The sequence below is a fragment of the Hirundo rustica genome, chromosome 6, assembly GCF_015227805.2.
Source record: "Hirundo rustica isolate bHirRus1 chromosome 6, bHirRus1.pri.v3, whole genome shotgun sequence".
NCBI lineage: Eukaryota > Metazoa > Chordata > Aves > Passeriformes > Hirundinidae > Hirundo > Hirundo rustica.
Genome location: NC_053455.1, coordinates 35,853,531 through 35,874,118, shown reverse-complemented (window position 1 = coordinate 35,874,118; position 20,588 = coordinate 35,853,531). Strand labels below are relative to the sequence as shown.

The 20,588-nt window shown below is 35.3% G+C and overlaps 1 protein-coding gene across 3 annotated transcripts in view; it reads left to right on the top strand.

Annotated features, from left to right (window-relative positions):
* The window catches only part of SCFD1 (sec1 family domain containing 1), a 50,877-nt gene that overhangs the window by 14,801 nt on the left and 15,488 nt on the right, over window positions 1-20,588 (top strand). For all 3 annotated transcript variants that reach the window (XM_040067423.2, XM_040067424.2, XM_040067426.2), the window contains exons 10-19: window positions 1,165-1,264; window positions 4,389-4,528; window positions 5,538-5,628; window positions 5,961-6,034; window positions 6,610-6,691; window positions 13,572-13,668; window positions 16,979-17,049; window positions 17,943-18,022; window positions 18,604-18,666; window positions 19,685-19,760. In XM_040067423.2, coding sequence (XP_039923357.1) covers window positions 1,165-1,264; window positions 4,389-4,528; window positions 5,538-5,628; window positions 5,961-6,034; window positions 6,610-6,691; window positions 13,572-13,668; window positions 16,979-17,049; window positions 17,943-18,022; window positions 18,604-18,666; window positions 19,685-19,760 — 874 coding nt within the window. The remainder of the gene's footprint in view (window positions 1-1,164; window positions 1,265-4,388; window positions 4,529-5,537; window positions 5,629-5,960; window positions 6,035-6,609; window positions 6,692-13,571; window positions 13,669-16,978; window positions 17,050-17,942; window positions 18,023-18,603; window positions 18,667-19,684; window positions 19,761-20,588) is intronic.

Below are 20,588 nucleotides of genomic sequence, written 5' to 3'. Positions count from 1 at the left end.
TGTTCTCAGTAGCCCTCAGGTAGCTGCATACCCCACAGGCTGCCTTTGGAAGGTGTGTTATGAGTTCATACTGTGCATGAAAAGGAGGAGATGTGTGGGCAAGACTGTAGCTGAAGGAAATTTATAATCTGCTAACTGGGTATAAAACAGCTATCATACTTTTATCTCAAATTTAAATCAGAGCTTTTATAAAAGGCACAAGAACATCAAGGTTAGCAGAAGGAATGAGATTGAAAGGAGAGAGAATAGTTGTGAAATACCAGTTTCTTCATTTTCGTGAGAACTAATTGTAAGCACTGCTTTTCCTTCAGAGGCATAGCTTGTTTTCCTGATGGTGTAGCATCATTGCCCTCAAAATTAAAATGCAAGGTAAAGGAAACATCTTTAACCAGTTGAATGGCTCCAGATCTTTAGTTTGGTTTTTCAGAATCAAGTGACTAAGGCTCTTGAGATATATATTTAAGTGAATATACTTACTGCAGGGAATCCCAGAGCATGGAATTTAAATGCTTTTACTCTGTTCAAGTGCATTTTGACTGCATGGTTGTAGGGATAATGTGCTTAAGAGAAATGGTTGTTATGCTGTCAGCTCACAGTCTTCCCATCTTCACTATAATTTTTTCATGTAGCCATAGCCCAAGACCTTTAGGCATGGGTGCATTTTTCACTACAAATTTGGGTATTGATGGAATTACCACAGTGCATCTAAGAAGTTCATAATTTTTTTTTTATGGACTTTGTATACAAGCGAAGAGAAAAATGAAATTAGAAACCCTTGGAAGTGAGATTTTATATTTGAGGATCGTAATGAACTGAAACAGTTTTTTGTAACTCAAATGTATCCACACAAAGATGTATTAGTTAATACCTAAAAAGTTGCTGTATTTGCTGTTCAGTGTTTCGACTTCAGCATAATATTTATATATTGGTAATTTCACTTAGTAAAAAATAAATTAATATTTTTATCATTACTAAGATTTGATTAATGGAGTTTATGATAGTGATCAGCCCCAGTTACTTTCAGGAAGGCTGGAGGAGCTCAGCTGTATGCAGTTTTGCTTTTATCTTGAAATATATTATAGAAGGTGGCTGATACCACTCAGGATGTTACTGGGGTGCTTTAACCATGTTTAAAGAAGTACTAACACAGTGTCATCTTTTCAGCTTCCAAAGGCCCTTATTAGTCCTTGTTGACAGAAACATAGATTTAGCAACTCCTCTACATCATACTTGGACATACCAAGCTTTAGTGCATGATGTTCTGGTAAGGATAAATCTGATTTTGTTACCAAAACTATTTTTTCCCTCAGTTTGCTGTTAAACTTATTACCAGTTTCTCTCCTAATCCAATGTCTGTTTTGTCTGTTTTATTTGGAAGTTGTTTTAGTAAAGAGCAACATGGAAGATTTTCTCTAGGTTTATTTAGCAATAATTTCTAAAATATTTAAAAAGTTGAAATATTGGTATCATCAAAAGATTACTAATTCTGCAGTCCTGGCTTTTTCTTCAGTAGCTCATGATCTTTATGTTATGTGATATCCAAACTCCATTAAGTGCAATTCAGTTTTGAAAAAGAAATGCTTTTAATGTGTTTTTAAACCCATTTTAGTTTGAACTTCTGAAAGTACTTTTCCCTGGTTTTCTCCACAAGGTGGTGTAGATGTTCAGTGCACAGTGATACGGTCCTACTGTAAGGAATCTAAAACAGATTTTGTTTTTTAATATTTTTTTTTAATTTAGGTAGCCTTAAGCTGCCTTTATTTCCTCAAGTTTATTTTATAAAACAGTAGAAGAAATGTACTTGAATGTAGCTCATTCCGTTTACCTCAGATTTGTGCATTTTGTGTAAAGGTATTGAGTAAATAATAAAGAAAAAAAACCTAAGAGTAATTAGTATCTGGAGGCTTCTTATGTGCTGAGAGTTATTTGTGAAAATCATTTCAATACCTAGCTTTGAGAATTATTTTGAGTTTATTATTGAGACTGTTAGAGGCATACATGAAACATGCATTTGCTCATATCTGTTAATAACAAAGCTGATGGGGAACTGTATAGTCATACATAGAGTCCAGAAACTTGCATTGCTACAATGAAAATATTTCAGCACTTATGGAATGTTTTATGGCACTTGTAAATTTATTTTATGTAATTAATTTGTTTGCACAACTCATTTCCTCTTAAAGTTAAGGGTGATTTCTGCAAATAACAATTTTTCTTTAGGAAAAGCGTATCTGAAAAAACACAGTTTGCACCGAGTTTTCTCCAGTAAGTGTTGAAGTGGCTAGAGACTTGCAGGGAGAAGTAGTGAATTTCTACAGGTTTCTTCTTAAAGTAATGTTGGGTAGCCTCAGGCATGAGTTGGAATGGGACTTCAGTTCATCAAGATGCAGAGTGATCGAAGATGTACTGGAAACTGAGGACAACAAATATGGTGGGGTATTGGAATAACGCTAGAAGACTTACTCAAAGATCATTGGAACTCCAGTGCATCAGGCTTCTATGCTTTCTCTGGACCAACTTGTTAAATGTTGCATCTTAAAAGCATACAGGATTAGGAATATTTTTAGTGAAATTGTAACCAAGTGGTCTGTGGTTCCATGACAAAGGCAAAAGTTTAATTTCAAAACTAGTCAAGTTATTCGCCTTAATGGCAAGCCTGCCAAACTCTTCACATACTGAGCATAATATTTCATTAAATAACTGCAGCAGTCTTTTAAGAGGCCATAAATTGTAACCATGAAAGTGTTACCAAGAAGTTGATTGTGTAAACCATAGTTGCTAACAAATTGGGTTTTGTTTAAGGTCTCAGTTGCAGTGATGCAGGAATGCTGTGCAGCGTTGAACTCCCCAGGCACAAAGTTGAGCGCTGCATCTGTTGAGATTATAACCGTGCTGTTTCTGCACATAAACATGCTTACATGAAGAGATTCCTACTTCTGAATTAAAAACCTTTCATTAGTGGATACAGAAAATTGGGAGGCCTGGTTAAAAGGCCTTATAAAGATAAAATGGGTGTTGAAAGGAAGAACACTAATCAACAAGAATTATTTTAGGAAAACTTGTAAATGCCAAAACTAACTTGAAAACGCAGGTCACTGGTGAGTTTAAATTATCCAAAACATAGATCTCCATTAAAAATTACAGCTAACTTTGCAATCAAGTGAATTCTTTTCCCTTCAAGTTTTTATCAAATATGTTTACTTGAAAAATACAATTTTTTTTCTGAAACATTAAACACCTCTTGTAATATGAGGTTTGTGCTCATCAACTGCATGTGTCTCCTTTGAGTAGCTACTTGGCTATGTTTCTATTCTGTCATGGATCATTTGTAGTATTTAAGTCCCTGCCAAGGAATAACCAGAAACATTTTAGAACTTTGACAGTTTCACTCACGCTCACAATGATTCATTTCTGTATACTTTAATGAAAATAATAAAGTGATGTTTTATTTCTGGTAAAAAAAATCTGTTATAAAAGGTTCATAACAGTTTCTGTGTAGCTGAAGATTGCACTATTGTTATTTGTCAAGCAAAAGAGCACCTCTGACGTTTTAAATGTTCTTGAGAAGAGCTAAGACAAAGTCAGCAAGTGGAATATTTGTTAATACTCTTTGTTGAAAACCAGAGAGAATAGGTGAGCTACAGAAAATGCAGAGCAGTCTTTGGCAGTGGGGGAAAGGACCAGAAGACCCACAGGGAGCACTGTGGTGATGTGAGCAAAGTTGTGTCCTCAAGCAAAGCAATGTAGTTTCTATGTTCATGCATCTGTGGAAGAAGAAAAACTATATGGAAAAATAGAAGCTTTGTTGCAAAGTTTTGCTTTATCATGCATTCACTATTTTACTGTTGCTCAAAAAATTAGGGAAGGATCTGTGAAGGTGAGTAGTCCTATTGCTGATGTCATCAGCTTCTTGGCAGCTTTGATACATATGTTGTAGTTATTTAAATGAACAGACTTAAAAACACTTTTTATCTGCAACATAGAAACTTTTCTACTTCAAAGTTCCGGAGAGTTGTTAGAGCACAGTCTTTGCTAAATAACTTATTTTCTAAGGAGAAAACAGTGTTCAAAGTTCATTGTCAGAAGAGTGCTTGCATATGAGATAATCAGATGTCTTTGCTTAACATTTGCGGCTTTGTTTAGTATTGAACTGATCACAGTTCAGTAACTGTGAGTAATTTTGGGGTCCTTATCCTGCTGTTGTTATTATCTAGTTAACTAGTAAATTGTTTCCTGCCTACTTAGGAAGTTCTAATAAATAGCTGTGTTAATATTTTTTTAGAAAATATACTAGAAGATATATATATATATATATTTTTTTTTAGTATAAAAGACTGAATAAACAATTAAACTGTCAAATATTTATGTAAGATTCCTCTTTATTTTAGGATTTCCATTTGAATAGAGTTAACTTGGAAGAATCAGCAGGAACAGAAAGCACTCCAGCAGGTGCTAGACCTAAGAAAAAAAATAAGAAGTCCTATGATTTAACTACATCTGATAAATTCTGGCAAAAGCATAAGGGCAGGTAAGCTGTAAAGGTATACAGTTTATATTAATTTAGTCAATATTAATTCTAAGTATTCTTATATGGTATTTCTGGTTTTAAGCTTATTTGAAAATATTTTCTGACTTGTGGGCTTTTTTTTTTAAGGTGTTTTGGATCTGGCTGAGATGAACTTCATTTCCCCACAGCAGCCCCCACAGTGCTGTGCTTTCCATTGGTAGCTAAAGAGTGCTACTAACACACAAGTGTTTGGGCTACTGCTGAGCAGTGCTCCCACAGCATCAGCACTGTCTCCCCAACATACCCCTGACCAGCAGGCTGAGGGTGGGCAAGATCTTGGGAGGGAGCATAGCCAGGACAGCTCACCCAGACTTACCAAAGAGTTATTCCATTCCATTCCGTTCCATTCCATTCCACCGTTCAGCAATAAAACCTAAGAGAAAGGAGGAGAAGGGTGCAGCATTCAATGGGGTTTTTTTTTCATGTTTTTCTTCTGGAGCAATCACTCTGCCTACTGAAGCCCTGCTTCCTGGGAAGTCACCAGACATCATCTGCTGGTGGGAAGTAGAGAATAAAACATGTCATTTTCCTTTGCTTTCACGCATAAGCTTTCCTTTTTTCAACTGCCTGTATCTTTACCCATGACTTTGGGGGTTTTTTACCATGCTTTCTCGCTGCCCAGTCTTGCTGAGGAGAGGACTGATAGTCACTTGGTGAGCACCTGCCATCCAACCAGGTCAATCCACCACATAAGGAATGATCATTGCCAGTATTCATTGTCCATGCTAGTTGTCTATTATCTCTTTGTTACAGAGCTCAAAATTGTTCCTACCAAAATTAAATAAAATTATTGAAAACAGTGAATACATCTTAGAAAGTTTAAGTAAACCAAGAGTAGATGTCATTATTTTCAGTGATTTGATTCTGCTGCATGATTTGTGTATTGTTATTTCCAAAAAGGTTTTTATTGTCTGATTCTGGTATTTCGGTTTGTTGATTTAACTGAGCTTAATGCAGACTATTGCATTAGTCCTTTTCCAGAGGTGGCCGAGTCTGTTCAGCAGGAACTGGAATCTTACAGAGCCCAAGAAGATGAAGTCAAAAGACTTAAAAGTATCATGGTAAGTTTTATTACCTCTGTGTGTTTTATGTAAAGCATAATAGGGCTTGTAGAGATACCTAGCCCACCCTGTCATCCCACGGACAAAAATTTTAGGCATGGTACGATTTTAAAAGTAGGACTAGAAGTACCGTATTTCATGAGACATTTCAATTTCTTATTCCTTGATGTTGCAATTACATAACTTCCATGCTAACTGAAAAACACCATCCAGACATCAATACCATTATGAGAAAATAGGTTCTAAATGTACTGACTTTATCTGCATGTGTGATATTTGTATTTATTATGACTATTTTTATTCCTCTCTTCAAACCCTTCCTCAAAACCCAGGGCATTGAAGGAGAGGATGAAGGAGCAATAAGTATGCTTTCAGATAATACAGCTAAGCTCACTTCAGCTGTCAGGTAAGTAGTCAATAATGAATTATTGTTTACAATTTTACAATTATTTTTAACAAGTTTCAGACTTATCTGTGAACCATTTCTATTTTTTTCTGTTATTGTACTTTCAGTATTCTTTCATTATTCTTCAAATGTAGGTTGTTCAGCTCTATAATATAGTTTAAATACTTTATAATTCTGATAAAGTTAAATGCAGTGTCCTAAAGCAGTGCTTCCATGTGTAACTTCCACAATGTGTTTGACTTTGGAGTGTTTCCTCAGCAAAGATAAGTAACCCAGGTGCATCATAGATTTGTTTGCACTCTTCCACCAAAATCCCCAACCTCTGCGTTCTTTAATCAAAAAAAAGTAGTGAAATCCCCTTCCTCAGGTATGGTTATGAGAATCATTACATCTATACATTGTCAATTTTTAGTTCCAACCCTATTCTGTAATTTTAGATTTTAATAGCCTTTTAAGGGTCCTTTCCAACCCAGACTGTTCTATAATTCTGTAAATGTTTTAGTACCTACTGTGTGCAGTACACGACTCAATTAACAGTGCAAACCAGCAGGTTAGTTTGTATTTAATCTCTTCAGCTCTCTTCCAGAACTTCTGGAAAAGAAGAGGCTCATTGATCTTCATACAAATGTTGCAACAGCTGTTTTGGAGCACATAAAGGTATAATTGCTCTCTCACTTGTGTTTTCTCTCAGCAGTGCTCTTTAACTGAAGGAAGATATTTGAGGCAGTGAAGATAAGAAAGTGACCCTTCTCAATGGTGCTACTTTTTCAGAATTCACTGTGTAGCATGACTTAGTTTTGAAGGGTGAGAGAGAATGAATTTTGAATGCCTCTGCACGGAAAGCAAAGAACACCAGGTTTTTTCTTATCAGAATTTACTAATACATTCTCATTTTTTTTGATGGTGGCCACAACTGTTACTGTGGGTTGAAGTCTTTCAGTTTATGATGGAAGTGTTTTGTTTATTTTAGAGATGTGTCATGCCAATTCATGACTTCAGTCTAAGCAATCTTCTGTTTGTCAGAAGGGCATTGTTGACTGCTCACCAACAAAACTCATACCAGAGATGTGGCAATGATGCAGGTTACTGAAGAGGTCATTCCAGCAGGGTCTGTGTTAGATGTCATGTGCATAATTTAAGAGCTTCATAAGGGGATTTGTCTTTTCTAGTTTAGCTCTGCTGCTTTTGTCAGAGACCTTGCAGAAGGATTGGTGTCAAGTGAAGGCCTTGGTTACTGCTAGGATAACTTGGAAAATGAATCTGTTTTCACAGTATGAAAACAGAAATTGTAGATGAGGCTTTCAGAAACACTGAAATTCTTTACAGTTTTGGAAAGTGCTTCAAGCACCAGTCTCACTGAAAATCAATAACTGGAGAGTTTTACCCCAAGCTACTTAAAACTCATGGAAGGCCATGTGTTTTGAAGGTAGCTTTAACATTTGTAAAGAATGTGTGATCTGTCCTCAGTTATTATTGCTATTGAATTTTTTGAAGTATTCTATATGAACAAAGGATTAATTCTGCAATTAAATGAATAAATTAATTTTACATATTTATAAAGTTAGAGAAGAGGTAATAAGTGTCTCTCTGTGCTTGGCTCATTACTGTAGGGGCTAGTATATGGGCTTTTGCACTATTAAGTATGTCAGTTTTCGTATCTGACAATTAAAAAGCAGTACTTTAATACCACTGAAAAGAAATAAAGTCAACAATATTGATACTTTGATGCCTTGTCTGTAAATTCACTTTTCTAGTAAAGATACTGGCATGATAATGGCAGGCCTAGACCGGTAGTATTCTATATATGATTTGTTGGTTGGAAAAAACGTTTCAGAGCAAGATGTAGAATGGCAGTAATATCAGTTTGGCTTTCCAATATCCTATTGGCAATGAGCTGGAGTCAGATGCATTAGATGATACCAACACACTCGATTACCTAAAGGTGGAAGGAATTGCCTTATCTAGGCACTCAACCAGCCCTTGGCTTGCTGCTCTGATAGGGAGCCTGCTATTAGGGAGTACCATAGGAGTGGTGGTCCGTTCCTTCGTGATTCTTAATTCTGGTACTGCAAAGTGCTCAGGCTCTTTACCTTCTAACTGTCTAAATGTCAAAGAAAATTGTGAGACAAATGGCCATGCAGTTTCTTCAATATATTGATATGTACATCTCCATCATCTTTTCTTTTGATTTAGAAGGCATCAGTTCGTCTCCAGATATTAAGAAAAATGTCTTAAACTAGTGCAGATGGACACGTTTTTCGTAATGAAATTTGCCGATAGTAAAGCCTTTTAATTGAATCAATGTGAAGTTTGTTCCGGCTGCTTTCTCCTGACCCTTTTCTCCTCTCTTTTCATCCTCCAGTGTTAGTAAAAGTATCAATCTTGAGCTGTGGAATTTTAGTATGCAGTATGTTATGCTACCTAATGGATTCCTCAAAAATATTCTCAAAGCGAGCATTGTCTCATCCAGTACTTTTAAAAGAAATTCTTACGAGACCTTGACTCTGTGGTTAGCAGGTTTTATATAGTTAAATAATTAAACCAGATTAGGATAAGAGAATTTGTGTTGCAAGTGCTGAGGTCATGAGGGGCTAGTGAGGCACTATGCTGTTCTTCAGGTTACTGTATTTTCTCTTCTAAAATAATCAGGAAATGCATTCATATTTTAAAATAGACTATTTGCATTTTCCATTATGGGATTTTACTGTATTAATTATTTGGGCATTGTTCTTCATTACATGTATAAGGATTTGTGCAAAGAAGGCACTGCTTTAGATATACTAAGTGAATTTAATTTTTCTTGTGGTCACATTTTAATGTTCAGTTTACAGCTGCTTTCCACATTCTCTTGGATCATTTTCTAAGACACAGCAAGAGGAAACAAGAAATTAATCACATACTTATGGGTCCTGGCAGTTTTTTGGCTTAAGTTTTAAGTGAAATAATGGAAAGTATGCATCACTTTTACTTGAAGCAAACCATCAAGTATTTATTGTCAGCACTTAGAACAACTGCATCCTTGTTTTGCATTTATTGGGTTTTTTCCTCTGCTGAAGCTGGTGACTGAAGGTCTGGACCCAACAGATAACAGATTTAGAGCTAGAGTTGCCTATCTAGCTGCTTTAAAGTTTCAAGTAATGCTTATCTTTCCATGTCATTCTAATATGAATAGAATTAGTGATGTATGTTAAATCATGAACATAAAAAGATGCACAGATAATACTTTTCTAAAATGATGGCTGGGGAGTAGATTAGATAACCTCTTGCTAGAATTTTACAGATGTGAATTCAAGTGGCAGATTTTTATATGAATTGTTGTCTGTCTTAAATTACTTTTATTTGTTTGGTTTAGGGGTTTTTTTTAATTCCTACATGATTTTTTGTGTATCTCTACTTTTGCTTCATCTCAAGGTCTGATACTTTTAATGATATCTTAATTGAGATCCCCTTCATTGGGATTGACAATAGCCTTTCAAATTTTCAAATTCACATTTTTAAAGCAATTCTACTATTTTAAGTACTCTGTTTTAAATCAGGTTACATTTTTGTCTTACACCATGCGAAGTGATAGGTGTTATATATGTCACAGTGGTCCAGGCTGTTTTTCTGTAGTTCAGAACTGGTAATTCAGTAACCTTCTAGTAAAAACAGCTTTTTCTGAGTTCAGTTACAGTGACCTTCCTATCATCATTCTGTGCAGTTTAGTGAAAAGGAATTGGCTGTAACTGCTACTTCCAGCCCTCTTCCAGAATTTCTCTTCCTCTTGATAGCAGCACTCTATAATTACCTGACCAGCCTCCCTTGTTCTGGATGCAGTTATTTCTGGTTGTTTTCTGTCAGCATCTTTGAAAAAGACCTCAGATAGTTTCTTAGAAAATGCCTCCTATCTTCTGCATATTCTCTCTCTCTAAAATTAGGAATTGTTGTAGTGTAGAGGATAGAGGAGCTTCTAACAAGTTTTTACAAAAATGACCCTCTAAGAGATTTTAATGGGTCCTGCTTCCACTTACTTGCTTTAAAAATAAGGAATTTTGTGTTCATTTTGGAGTACAGTGCTCAAGTAGACTTTCCCATGCACTTCAGTAATTTTCCCTAAAGTAAGTTTTGGCTTAAAAACAGCCTGTTTCTAAAGATGATAATTTGAAAGCTTTCACAAATACATTTTTTTTAAAAAAGCAAGCTGAAGTGTTGCATTTAACTTTAACTGTGATATAGAATTCTGTTCCTGAAAGGGCAGCCAGAAAGGTCTCTTGAATGAGATTGGTGTGGAACAAGATGCCATAGTAGGAAGTCAAGAGCAGGAGACAGAAAAAGAACAACGTAAATGTAAATGCATATTTATTTCATTATTTTTTATTATTATTGATTTTCTTCACATTAATTGCCTGTTTGGCACCCATAAGAACCTATTCTTTGCTGTTTTTTATTGAATCTACAGGATTGTTTAGCTCCTATTACCCAGCTTTTCCTCTTGGCATGTCTCTGAGTTTGCTATTGAGTGAGCAAAATCGCACTTATTTAAATTAAATGGGACATCTGCTTCTTGTCAGCAACTCTTAGACAAGTTGGCTCTTCGAGAAGTAACTGTCTCATTGATGTGGCATATCTGGGATGTCTATCAAAAGGTAAAAAGCAGTGTTTAAGGCTATTCAGTAACCCATATAAAATTTGATTAGGTGTCCACTTAATTCCTAACAAACCAGTATAAGAAAAATATTGCCCTAATTAGCATCTTTGCTAGTAACTCATTAGTTTCCTAGTGAAGAAGCAGCTGAATAGACCTATGTATTTATCTGCCTCTAGTTTGTCACATCAGAAAGAGTCTCAAAAGTTTTACATTGCTGCTTACCTCTGACATCCCTATTGTGGGTAGAAAAAACCAATCTGTCCACTGTCTAGGACAGAAAAAAAGTGGACCTGAAGTTTTGGGATTTTCAGTTTGTGGCTTTTTCCTCAAGGACTGCTGAGTTCACTCTTCAAAAGTAATTGTGCAAAATTTTTGAAGAGAGTGAGTGTACATGTATCATTAATGTTTCAGTTTGGGCTCTAAGTATAGCACTTCTGTGCAACCAGTGAATTTTCTTTGCTGCTGGTAATTTGTTTTGTTTAGCAGCCATAGTCAAACAGCCATAAAGTTGCACATGGCTGAGAAGAATTTTACAGAGCCTGTGCTCCAAGTAAGTTAACAATTGTCAATCCGTTCTTAAAATTGAAAGTAATTGATGTTTGAATTATGAAATTTTATTTAGAAGTTGATCTGTAAACAAATACAGAGAATCAGCAATTCATTTTATGTTGTACATTTTTGCATGCCATCTGAATGAATTTCTCATAAACAGATCACCAGCTAAGATAATATGGGCTTTGCCAAATTCAACAGTAATATATTTAACTTTTTAAGATCAAGTTTCCACATTTCAAGACAATCCCTTTTTTATTGGATGCCTTTTGTCTGGGAAAAATATTTTAAACATAAAAACATTGAATTTAGCCTCACTTAACAAGATGCAAAAGTAGATAAAACACAAAAAGCAAGTGAATGTAATGGAAATACTTAAAAATTTGTACTGGTTTCTTTGCAATTGCTTTATGTCTCTAGAGAGATTTATGGAAACTATAACACAGAAAATCCCCAGGATGCAGTAGAACTGTGGTCTCACATGATTTACCAGATACCAAATTGCACCTGATGTAAGATCTTGGAAAAAGGGCTGGTAGTTCAGTTATATTCAGACTTTATTCTACTCTTTTAACATGAGCTCAAGGTAAATATAGCTTGAAAGAAGCTCTAGTTTGGTGTTGTGGGTTTTTTTGTTTGGTGTGGTTTTTTGGGTTTTTTGGGTTTTTTTTCCCCTCACTTCATGCATCTTCTGTGTAGTCATAGTCACTATAACAATCAACAGGAGACATTCTTCTGCCCCTATAAGTAGCAGGGGATCATTTCTGAGTACTCTTCACTGTAGTTTATAAGCTGTCATTGCAAGCATCCGCAAAAGCTTTAATTTAAGTTGTTGCTTTGCAAGTAACTGCTCTTCTCAAGAAGTTCAGTAAGTGGTGACTGAGAAATGGAAGCCTTGTATAGCTACCTGCACTACCAGCTGATCACCATATGCTTTCAGTATAAAAATATTCTTGTAATTCATATCTTTTTTACTTTGTTTTCTCCTCTCCAGCTCTTTTTTTGAGGAACTTACAGTACTCAGAAGGTGAAATATCCTGATAGCCTTACACTAGAAAAGTACCCCTTTTTTTTAAGAGAGAGAGGTGGTAAAATAACTTTATTATTATTATTATTATTTTATTTTTGATCTCAGGAATAATTTTAATAGAATTCAGAAATATGTGAAAACCAGACTTTTAAAGTTTTTATGTACTGTCATTACAGCAGCTATTGTACTGGATAAAAGGTGCCCAGCAGTTTTAAATGCTTTGGCATTATCAGGCAAAATTTCTCAAATCGCTTAACCCAAGAAAAGCAAGGTGACTCTTGCTCCCTCTGGCAATATTTCAGCCTCACAGCGGGGATGATGTGGAGCTGCCACACTTCAAAGCAGCGAGAGGAAGATTCCTGTTTGAGCCAATACATTGCTGAATCTGTTCAAACATCAGGGTTTAGTTAGTTACCAGATACTAAGGTTTTGTACGCTGAGTAGCTGTAATATTTGTTGGGATGCTACATTTTAGTGTTCAAACACACATAATGATCTGCATTGTAGTGGAACATTTTTAAATAAGTTCTGCTTTTTTCTATTTTTAGCTTGTAAGACCATGATCAATAAGTGCAAAGCTTGTCTGTTTGTGCAGATGTGCTGCACTGCAGTCATTACTTGCATGGCCATGTGATGTCTTCCATAAAGCTTTTGCCTCAATAATTTTGTATAGTCCCTTTGACATCCTCCCTAAAAAGGATTTTCAGGACATCTAGCTGTCATTGTATAATGAGAGACTTCTTTTCCAGTGTTAACAAGATAATCTAATTATAAACTTCTCCATCTTTGGTGTGAGTGAATTACTGCAAGCCTTTGATCTGAGGTAGTATTTCAGTGCCAGCCCAATTGGCAGTTGCCAATATTTCTTCGGGATAACACCTTGATTAATAAAGGAATTTCCCACATTTATCTACATTGAATAATTGTCTTGTGGTCTAAGAGCCTGGAGGTTCAGAATAAATTGGACGTAATGTTCACTTGACCGTTATTTTTTTCCTTTGACAACATAGCAGTGTGTCTGATGGCATGTAGTTTTCAGCTGTGGCAAAGCCATCGTTGAAAACAAAGCTACTCTTCCAGTTAAATATTCACGTCTGACACTCCTTGCTTAACTTGCTTTTTCACTTTTAGCATGATAATTAAATACACATCGACTTTCTGAGAGTTAATAAAAGCATATTATAATGCAAGCATTAGTTACTTTTAGTGACAATTTATTTGAAAATAATTTTTTTAAACCATCTCTATAGCTACATACCTTTTAAAAGAGGAAATAAATACTCTTTCACAGTTTTAAAATATTAACCCCAGTACTTACTCTCAAACAGAGTCGAAAACTGGATGTGTATTTTGAATATGAGGAAAAAATAATGAGCAAATCTACTTTGGATAAATCTCTTCTGGATATGATTTCTGACCCAGATGGTGAGTACTTTAAATCTGAACTTGGTATAAAATTTGTTAAGCTACACAATAAATCTATACCTGCTTGGATTTCAGGGTTGGTAAAGGGCAACCTGTGCAAGATTTGTGAAAAAAAAAAAAAGGCTTTTGATTGATCTTCAGTAGCAGTCTAGAGAATTTAAAACTTAGTTGACTAATATTCAAAATATTAGTAACTTCTACAGCTCCACTAAAATCCTTTTCTAACCCCTCAATTTTGAAGGTCAATTTTTTTTTTTTTGGTGTGCTTTTCCAGTATGTAGTAGCATGGCATTCTGTTGTCTGAACAATACTAATTCTTTAAAATCCTACTGCATGTTTTACAACATACACCTACCTCACAAACACAATGAAAACTTCATAGAATTTGATTAGATCAAGGGGCTGTAATGTATGTAGCTCCTGCTTGAGTGAGGAAAGAGGTGAATGGGACAAGTGGAGAGAAGGGATGTAAATTGGCCAGTTCACTGGGACTCACCTGAAGCTTTGCATGTGTTGATTCAGCTGTGGCACGTCCGTTTTCATCGTGTGAGAGCACGAGCAATGCATGCCCGCTTCTGTGTCAGATATGGGTCACCAGGGGTCTTTCTCAGAAAGGCTGAGACCCAAATGACTCCTCAGCTTTTTGTGCTATTCCAGCATCAGTTCTTTCAATTTGTCACAGCCTGATGTGGGTCATAACCCTCTGACAGATTTCAGTATGATCTGATACCAGTTGCTGGAAGAAAATAACGTGCAGAGCAAAATTGTAAAACTTAAATTGCGATCTCTGACTTGTCTGCGTACTGGCAATTACGCTGTCAAACCTCAAGCATTTAGAGGCCCAGGATTCCTGCTCTTTTTCCAGCGTGCTCTTTAAGAAAATGTTTTGTTACTGCATGATTATGTGTGTAGTCTTAGAGCTACATACTGGGCTTAATGCCTGCTTGGAGTTTGTATAATGATTGATATTTATAGAAGGAGTATATATACATCCTGCTGACATTTTACGAAAGTCTTTTAATAGTGTCCATGCTGTATAATCAAGAGGCAGTAGGAGAAATAGTGCACAGTTGGTAGAAATCTGAGCTAAAATTTTAAAGTTCTCATAATGGGTCACATCTAGAAAGTAATAAACTTTCAGAAAATCTAATGTCAGGCACCAAGCTGTAATTCAGTACATACATTTCATTTTCTATATGAAGCTAATATGTATAATCTATACTTTTATTAAGCATCAATACAAACTAGTCCTTTTCCATGTTCAGAATTAATATTTCATGTTTTAATTCAGGATTTATGTTTGCATAAACTTAGATATGAAAACAAATTTTTATGCTTGCATGTCCTACTGGATCAATTACTTCTTGCCTAAATCCATATTTTCTATGCCTTTTTAGATTACAGTGTAAAGCAAATTGTTTTCCAAGCCTGATATATCATACCAACATTTCTATTTGCAAGGTTCCTGGGTTGTACACAAAGAATATTAGATTTACAAGCTAGAATTTTTCTTCATAAGTGAAGTATTCAGGTTTTCACAGTATTATGTTAACATTTTGTATGCATTGCCTAGGTTTAAGTTTACGTAAGAAAAAGATTTAAGTTAAATCACAGTGCTTATTTCCAGGCATGCTGTCTTGTAAAACCGTCCAGCCTCATATTGTGTGATTCACTGAGAAATACCAGCAGAAAACATTTTTAAGGAATACATCAAGTCTTCCTGTACTTCCACTGGTGAACTATTTACTGGCATTATGTAGGGGGATATTTGTCTTGTGGACAACGGGATCTGCAGAGCTCTTCTCGAAAGCACATGGATGTGACCACTTAACAGCTCCAGGCTCCAGCCTCCCATTTGTTACTGTGCTCTTCTAATCTACCACTCAGGACTGTTAGCTGCCTTCCAGCTTAGTGGGTGTTGCTGTAGCCTGGAGCAGTGATAAAATGGGAGCTAAGGGCTGCCTGCTGGTTTTTCAATTGAACATAAAATTGGTCTGTTCTAGGTTTGCCAAGTTATGCTTTCTTCAGAATGTTGGGCAGTTTGCCCCTCTGTGCTGTCAGAGATCGCAGTCTAGGAAAAAGCAGTGAATATTTGACGGACAATTGACCTGAGCCTTACAGCTGTTTAGCACAGCTTTTTTTGCCCAAGTGAATTCCAGGTGGATCTCTACCTTGAAAGGCTGCTTTTGGTTTAGATAATACAAAATTCCTTCAGTTCTTGATCTTCTGACTTACTGGTATTTGGTAAAGTCGTAAAACCTGCTTTGCAGAGAAGATTGTACCAAGTCATAAATGCTCATTATGACAGCGCTTACTCTTAACCTTCTGCCAGACTAAATATATGCTCACTTATAAATAAAAGTTGCAGATTAGATCAGATGGTCTCCTGCTGACATGATCCACATTCCATAGTAGGGGAAAAACAACCCAAAACAACAAAACAGAAAAGAAAAGTAATTTCTTACCCGCAAGTACAAAAAGTGCAGTTTTATAAAATATTGTACTAAAAGAATCAGGCTTTTGTAATGAATTTAATTTCAAATGTTTGTTTTGAGAAGCTGTACTTCTTAATGCTTCATTTGAAACTATTATCTTTACTAACAGTGATTCTCTTCTAGAAAAAATAAAAAAGATGGTGTTCAAAATGTGATGTAGTAGTTTATAGTCTAAGTAGTGGCTACATCAATCTTTTGATCTGGAGAGATGAGTTTTGATTTCATATTAATAATGCTTCCCAAGAATAGGAAGTGTTTTTCTCCAACAAAAGAGGTTTTAGGAGGTGAAATCCTTTCTGAAGGCAAATTGGAAGTTCTGGGTTTTTTTCCAAACCTGAGGTTCTTATAAGTGCTTTTGCAGTCCTCAAGGATTGTTCAGTACGTGAACCATAGAGCTGTGTAAGCAAGTTGTAGAGCTAAAAATATACACTATGGTTTTTACATATATGATTTTTCTTTAGTCTGATTTTTCATCGACATACTTCCAGATAACATTTGCAATCTCCACATAAAATAAGTCATAATTTCTCTGCCTAATTTATTTAGTATGTTATATGAAGAACAATATTTACTACAAACAAAAGGGGAAAGTGTAAAACTTTCAGAAAGAGTGAACACATCTAACCCAACTCTTAAGAAAATTGCTGTATGTCTTTCTACCATTTCACACATTGATGAAGGCCGTGGTTATCGAAAACAATTATTGTCATAACTGGAGATCTGCATGTACATATGTGTGGCTGCTGAAGAGCAGCTAATGTGGCAGCATAGCTACAATTGTAGGTTTTAATTCTTTTTTTTTTTCCTTACTGCAGCGGGAACTCCTGAAGACAAAATGCGATTATTTCTCATCTATTACATAAGCTCAGCGCAGGCACCGTCAGAGGTACCTATGTTCTTTACAGCTTCCAACACCAGATTCTACCACAAAGGATTTTTCTGTGTCATTTCAGTAACTAAGCAGATATTTCTGCTTCTTTGCAAAGGGAAGTATGAAATGCTCAAGAAATTATAAAACCTTTTATAAATTTTGTCTTATTGCTAGGAAACCTGCTCACAAAGCTTTAGCCATCATTTCAAAGGATATGAATGACTAGTAAGAAGGAATATTATATTGTGACATATTTAGACCAGAGTTACTGCAAGACACATCTTAGCATGCTTTCTATTATTTTGCTTGACTGCTCGAAGAAGTAGATAAAGCAAATCATGCCTTGTTTCACTCCATCTTCATATATTCGATAATGATTGAGTCAGTCAACTAGCAGATGAATAAAGGACAAATGCATCTGCCAATATCTGAATAATTTAGGAAACAATTTCTTCATATTTCTTTTGAATTTAAAATGATTAATTTAAAGGAAAATTCTTACACCAAAGAAACTATCTGATAGAAAAAATTGTTTGGTTAGGCAGATAGAAAGTATTTGCATTCATGTATTTAGCTTCCTCTTTTTTATTATTTACTGTTTTGATATTCTATAGAAACCAGCATTCAGTTGATGCTGGTATAAAGACTGTTCCATATCTGAAAGGGCACAGAATATAATTCCACAAACACCGTTCAGTTTAATAGGATCTCTTCACAGCAAATTTTATGTCAAGTTGCTTTTCTGTACTTGGTAGGAAATAGGATTAAGACTTATAATTACTTTTTGACTTGGGTCAATGCTCTAACTTTGCATTGCTTATTTAATATTTAGATAAGGATATCTTGTCTTTGTACATGGAGTTAAAAGAAGCTTCAACCTTTTATAATTCTCCACTTTATGATTTCAGATTGATTTGGAGCAGTATAAAAAAGCACTGATGGATGCAGGTTGTAATCTTGCTCCTTTGAGCTACATAAAGCAATGGAAGTAAGTAATTTCTTTTTTCTCCTATATGAGGCTAACAGGGTCTACAGAACCCAGCATTGTATTCAGGAATTATTGTGTTACTTCTCTTAAATTGTAAATTACCTTAAACATTCGTTTGGTGTAAGTTTCTACTGTCATTGTTATGGTAAAACATGCAGATCTTATTTTAAAACTAAGCTCTAGTAGTTCCAGAACACTGTAGAACATGACATGTAGTAGTGCTATTAATGATCCAGGACAGAGTCAAGTTATTGAATTAAACGAAAAGTTGTCCTAGTTCAGACTGCAAAGTTTTTTAGTTCATACTATGGAGTCCATGTTGCATATCAGGTAATGTAGTTTTACATGGTATCTGCATATCAGGTAATGTAGTTTTACATGGTATCTGAATGAAATCTTTGTCTTTTAACTATAAAATCTAATTCCTATTATGATTGTAGGCAAAGAGGGATGCTATAATGAATATTTCTTGAAAGAGTTTGAAATGCAGAAGTTTTTTCACTTTCAAATGACTAGAGTGGAACATTCTACAGAAGTGTGTACCTGAAGATAAAACTTTATTTCTATCCCTGCTTTCACAGGGCTTTCACTAAGATGGCTTCAGCTCCAACCAGCTATGGAAACGCTACGCCTAAACCTTTGGGGTATGCTTTTGATGAGTTTTTTTGTAAGCCTTTGGGTTCTTTTATCTTATTTTAGTAGTGCTGAAAGTGGTGGTAGTGTTATACAGGGCCCAGAACAAAACGTCTCCCTATTTGTAAAATTTTTAAGTTACAGACAATTAATTACAAGCACTCATTTCCCCTTTACAGTTATAGTACACACAGAAAGAAAATAAAAGGATCTGTGACTAAAATCCGAAGTATCTTAATGCAGTGTCTCTCTTGCACCTGCACATTAAATGGCACTCTCACAGGGAAGAATTCAGCACTAGGAACTGGGTCTATGACACCATCACTTTCAGCCTTAAGTAGCCTGTATGTTCAAAAATCCTTTCTCTCCTGGGCTTGGAGACTGTCAAGGGTGCAAGAGCACACTGCTATTCCATTGGAATGTCCTGGACTGGGTGTCTTCTACTTGCTGAAAGGTGTAGTAATATATTTCAAGGCACGAGAAGAAAATTACTAGGGTTAATATGCTAAGGTTACATATATCCCATACAGGTTATGGGACTTGGGTCTTTCCATTCTTCAGAGGATTTCAGTCCTTATTGCCATCTTTACTTTGAGGAATGCCCTGTCACAAGGAATCTGTGGCACAGTATGGTTAGAGAGAATTCTAGTGCTGTTTCACTTAGAAAAATTGCTCTTTGGTTTATTGGAGATGCTCAGCATCTCTGTTAACCATGGTGATTAAGATACCCACTTGAAAGGAGGACCTCAAAATCCTTATATTACTGAAGTTGTAAAATAAACTGTTCAGTGCATGAAAGACTAGAATCCAAGACTCCCACTGACAGGTGAGGATCTATCTGGTAGATTACAAGCGTATTCCCATATACTTGCCTGCCGTGTGATACGAAGTATATCTTTTATGACAAACTGAATTACTTGGTACTTAGGTCCTATTGACTTTATTGGGAATTGGATGTCAGTATAAAGCTTAAGAATACAAACTTTAAACAAAAATATCTTACACATCATCTTTATTTTGTTTTTTCAGTCTGTTTTCACGTGTTATGAATACAGGATCACAGTTTGTAATGGAAGGAGTGAAGAACTTAGTACTGAAGCAACAAGTAAGTTTATAAAAACAATTAAAATGTCTATAATGAGTATTGTGAACATCTGGAAAAACAAATTTCAGTACTTTTGTCATATTAATAAAATTCATTGTACAGTGAAAAAGTTAACATAAAATTCTGCTTATAGATAGATGTATCACTTTGTAACTTCCAGATATTGGATAAGTAATGAATAATTCACATTTTCTTTGAAGACCTCTTTGTAGCAATTAAGACTGATTTCAGCAGCACAAAAAGAACAGCCGTGGAATACTCAAAGTAGACTAGACCTTCATAAACAAAATATATAACTATCTGTGTCTTTACTTAGAACTACATGCATTAAGTTAATCTATTCCAGAGTGATTAAAAGGCTGAAAGTTTTAGTTCCCTGTTTAGTTACAATTCAAAAACTTCTTGTTTTCCCATATAGGTGTAATGTACAGCAACCATAATCTTGTAATGTGCATGAAAATACAAATATGTTTATAATGACATGACCACCTTCAAACATTCACTTAACTTTTAAAAATATTTCTGAGCATAACTTGCATGTAAATTTACACACACACACCCCCCAAGAAAACAAACAACAACAAAAAGGAAACTGGTTGTATAACTTGTAGCTGGAATGTTGAATTGTGGTTCCCAGAAACCTGCTTCTCTATTGATGATACATTATTTTCCCAATATGTACTTTCATCAGATGGCAATAAATAAATATTTATTTACAGATTAGAATTTTAATTCTGTAGTATTTTCACATCAAGATTTCTGAAAAAAAAATCATATTATAATTTAGTTGAAGAGTCGGAATTTAAATTAGAAATACAACGCATCAGA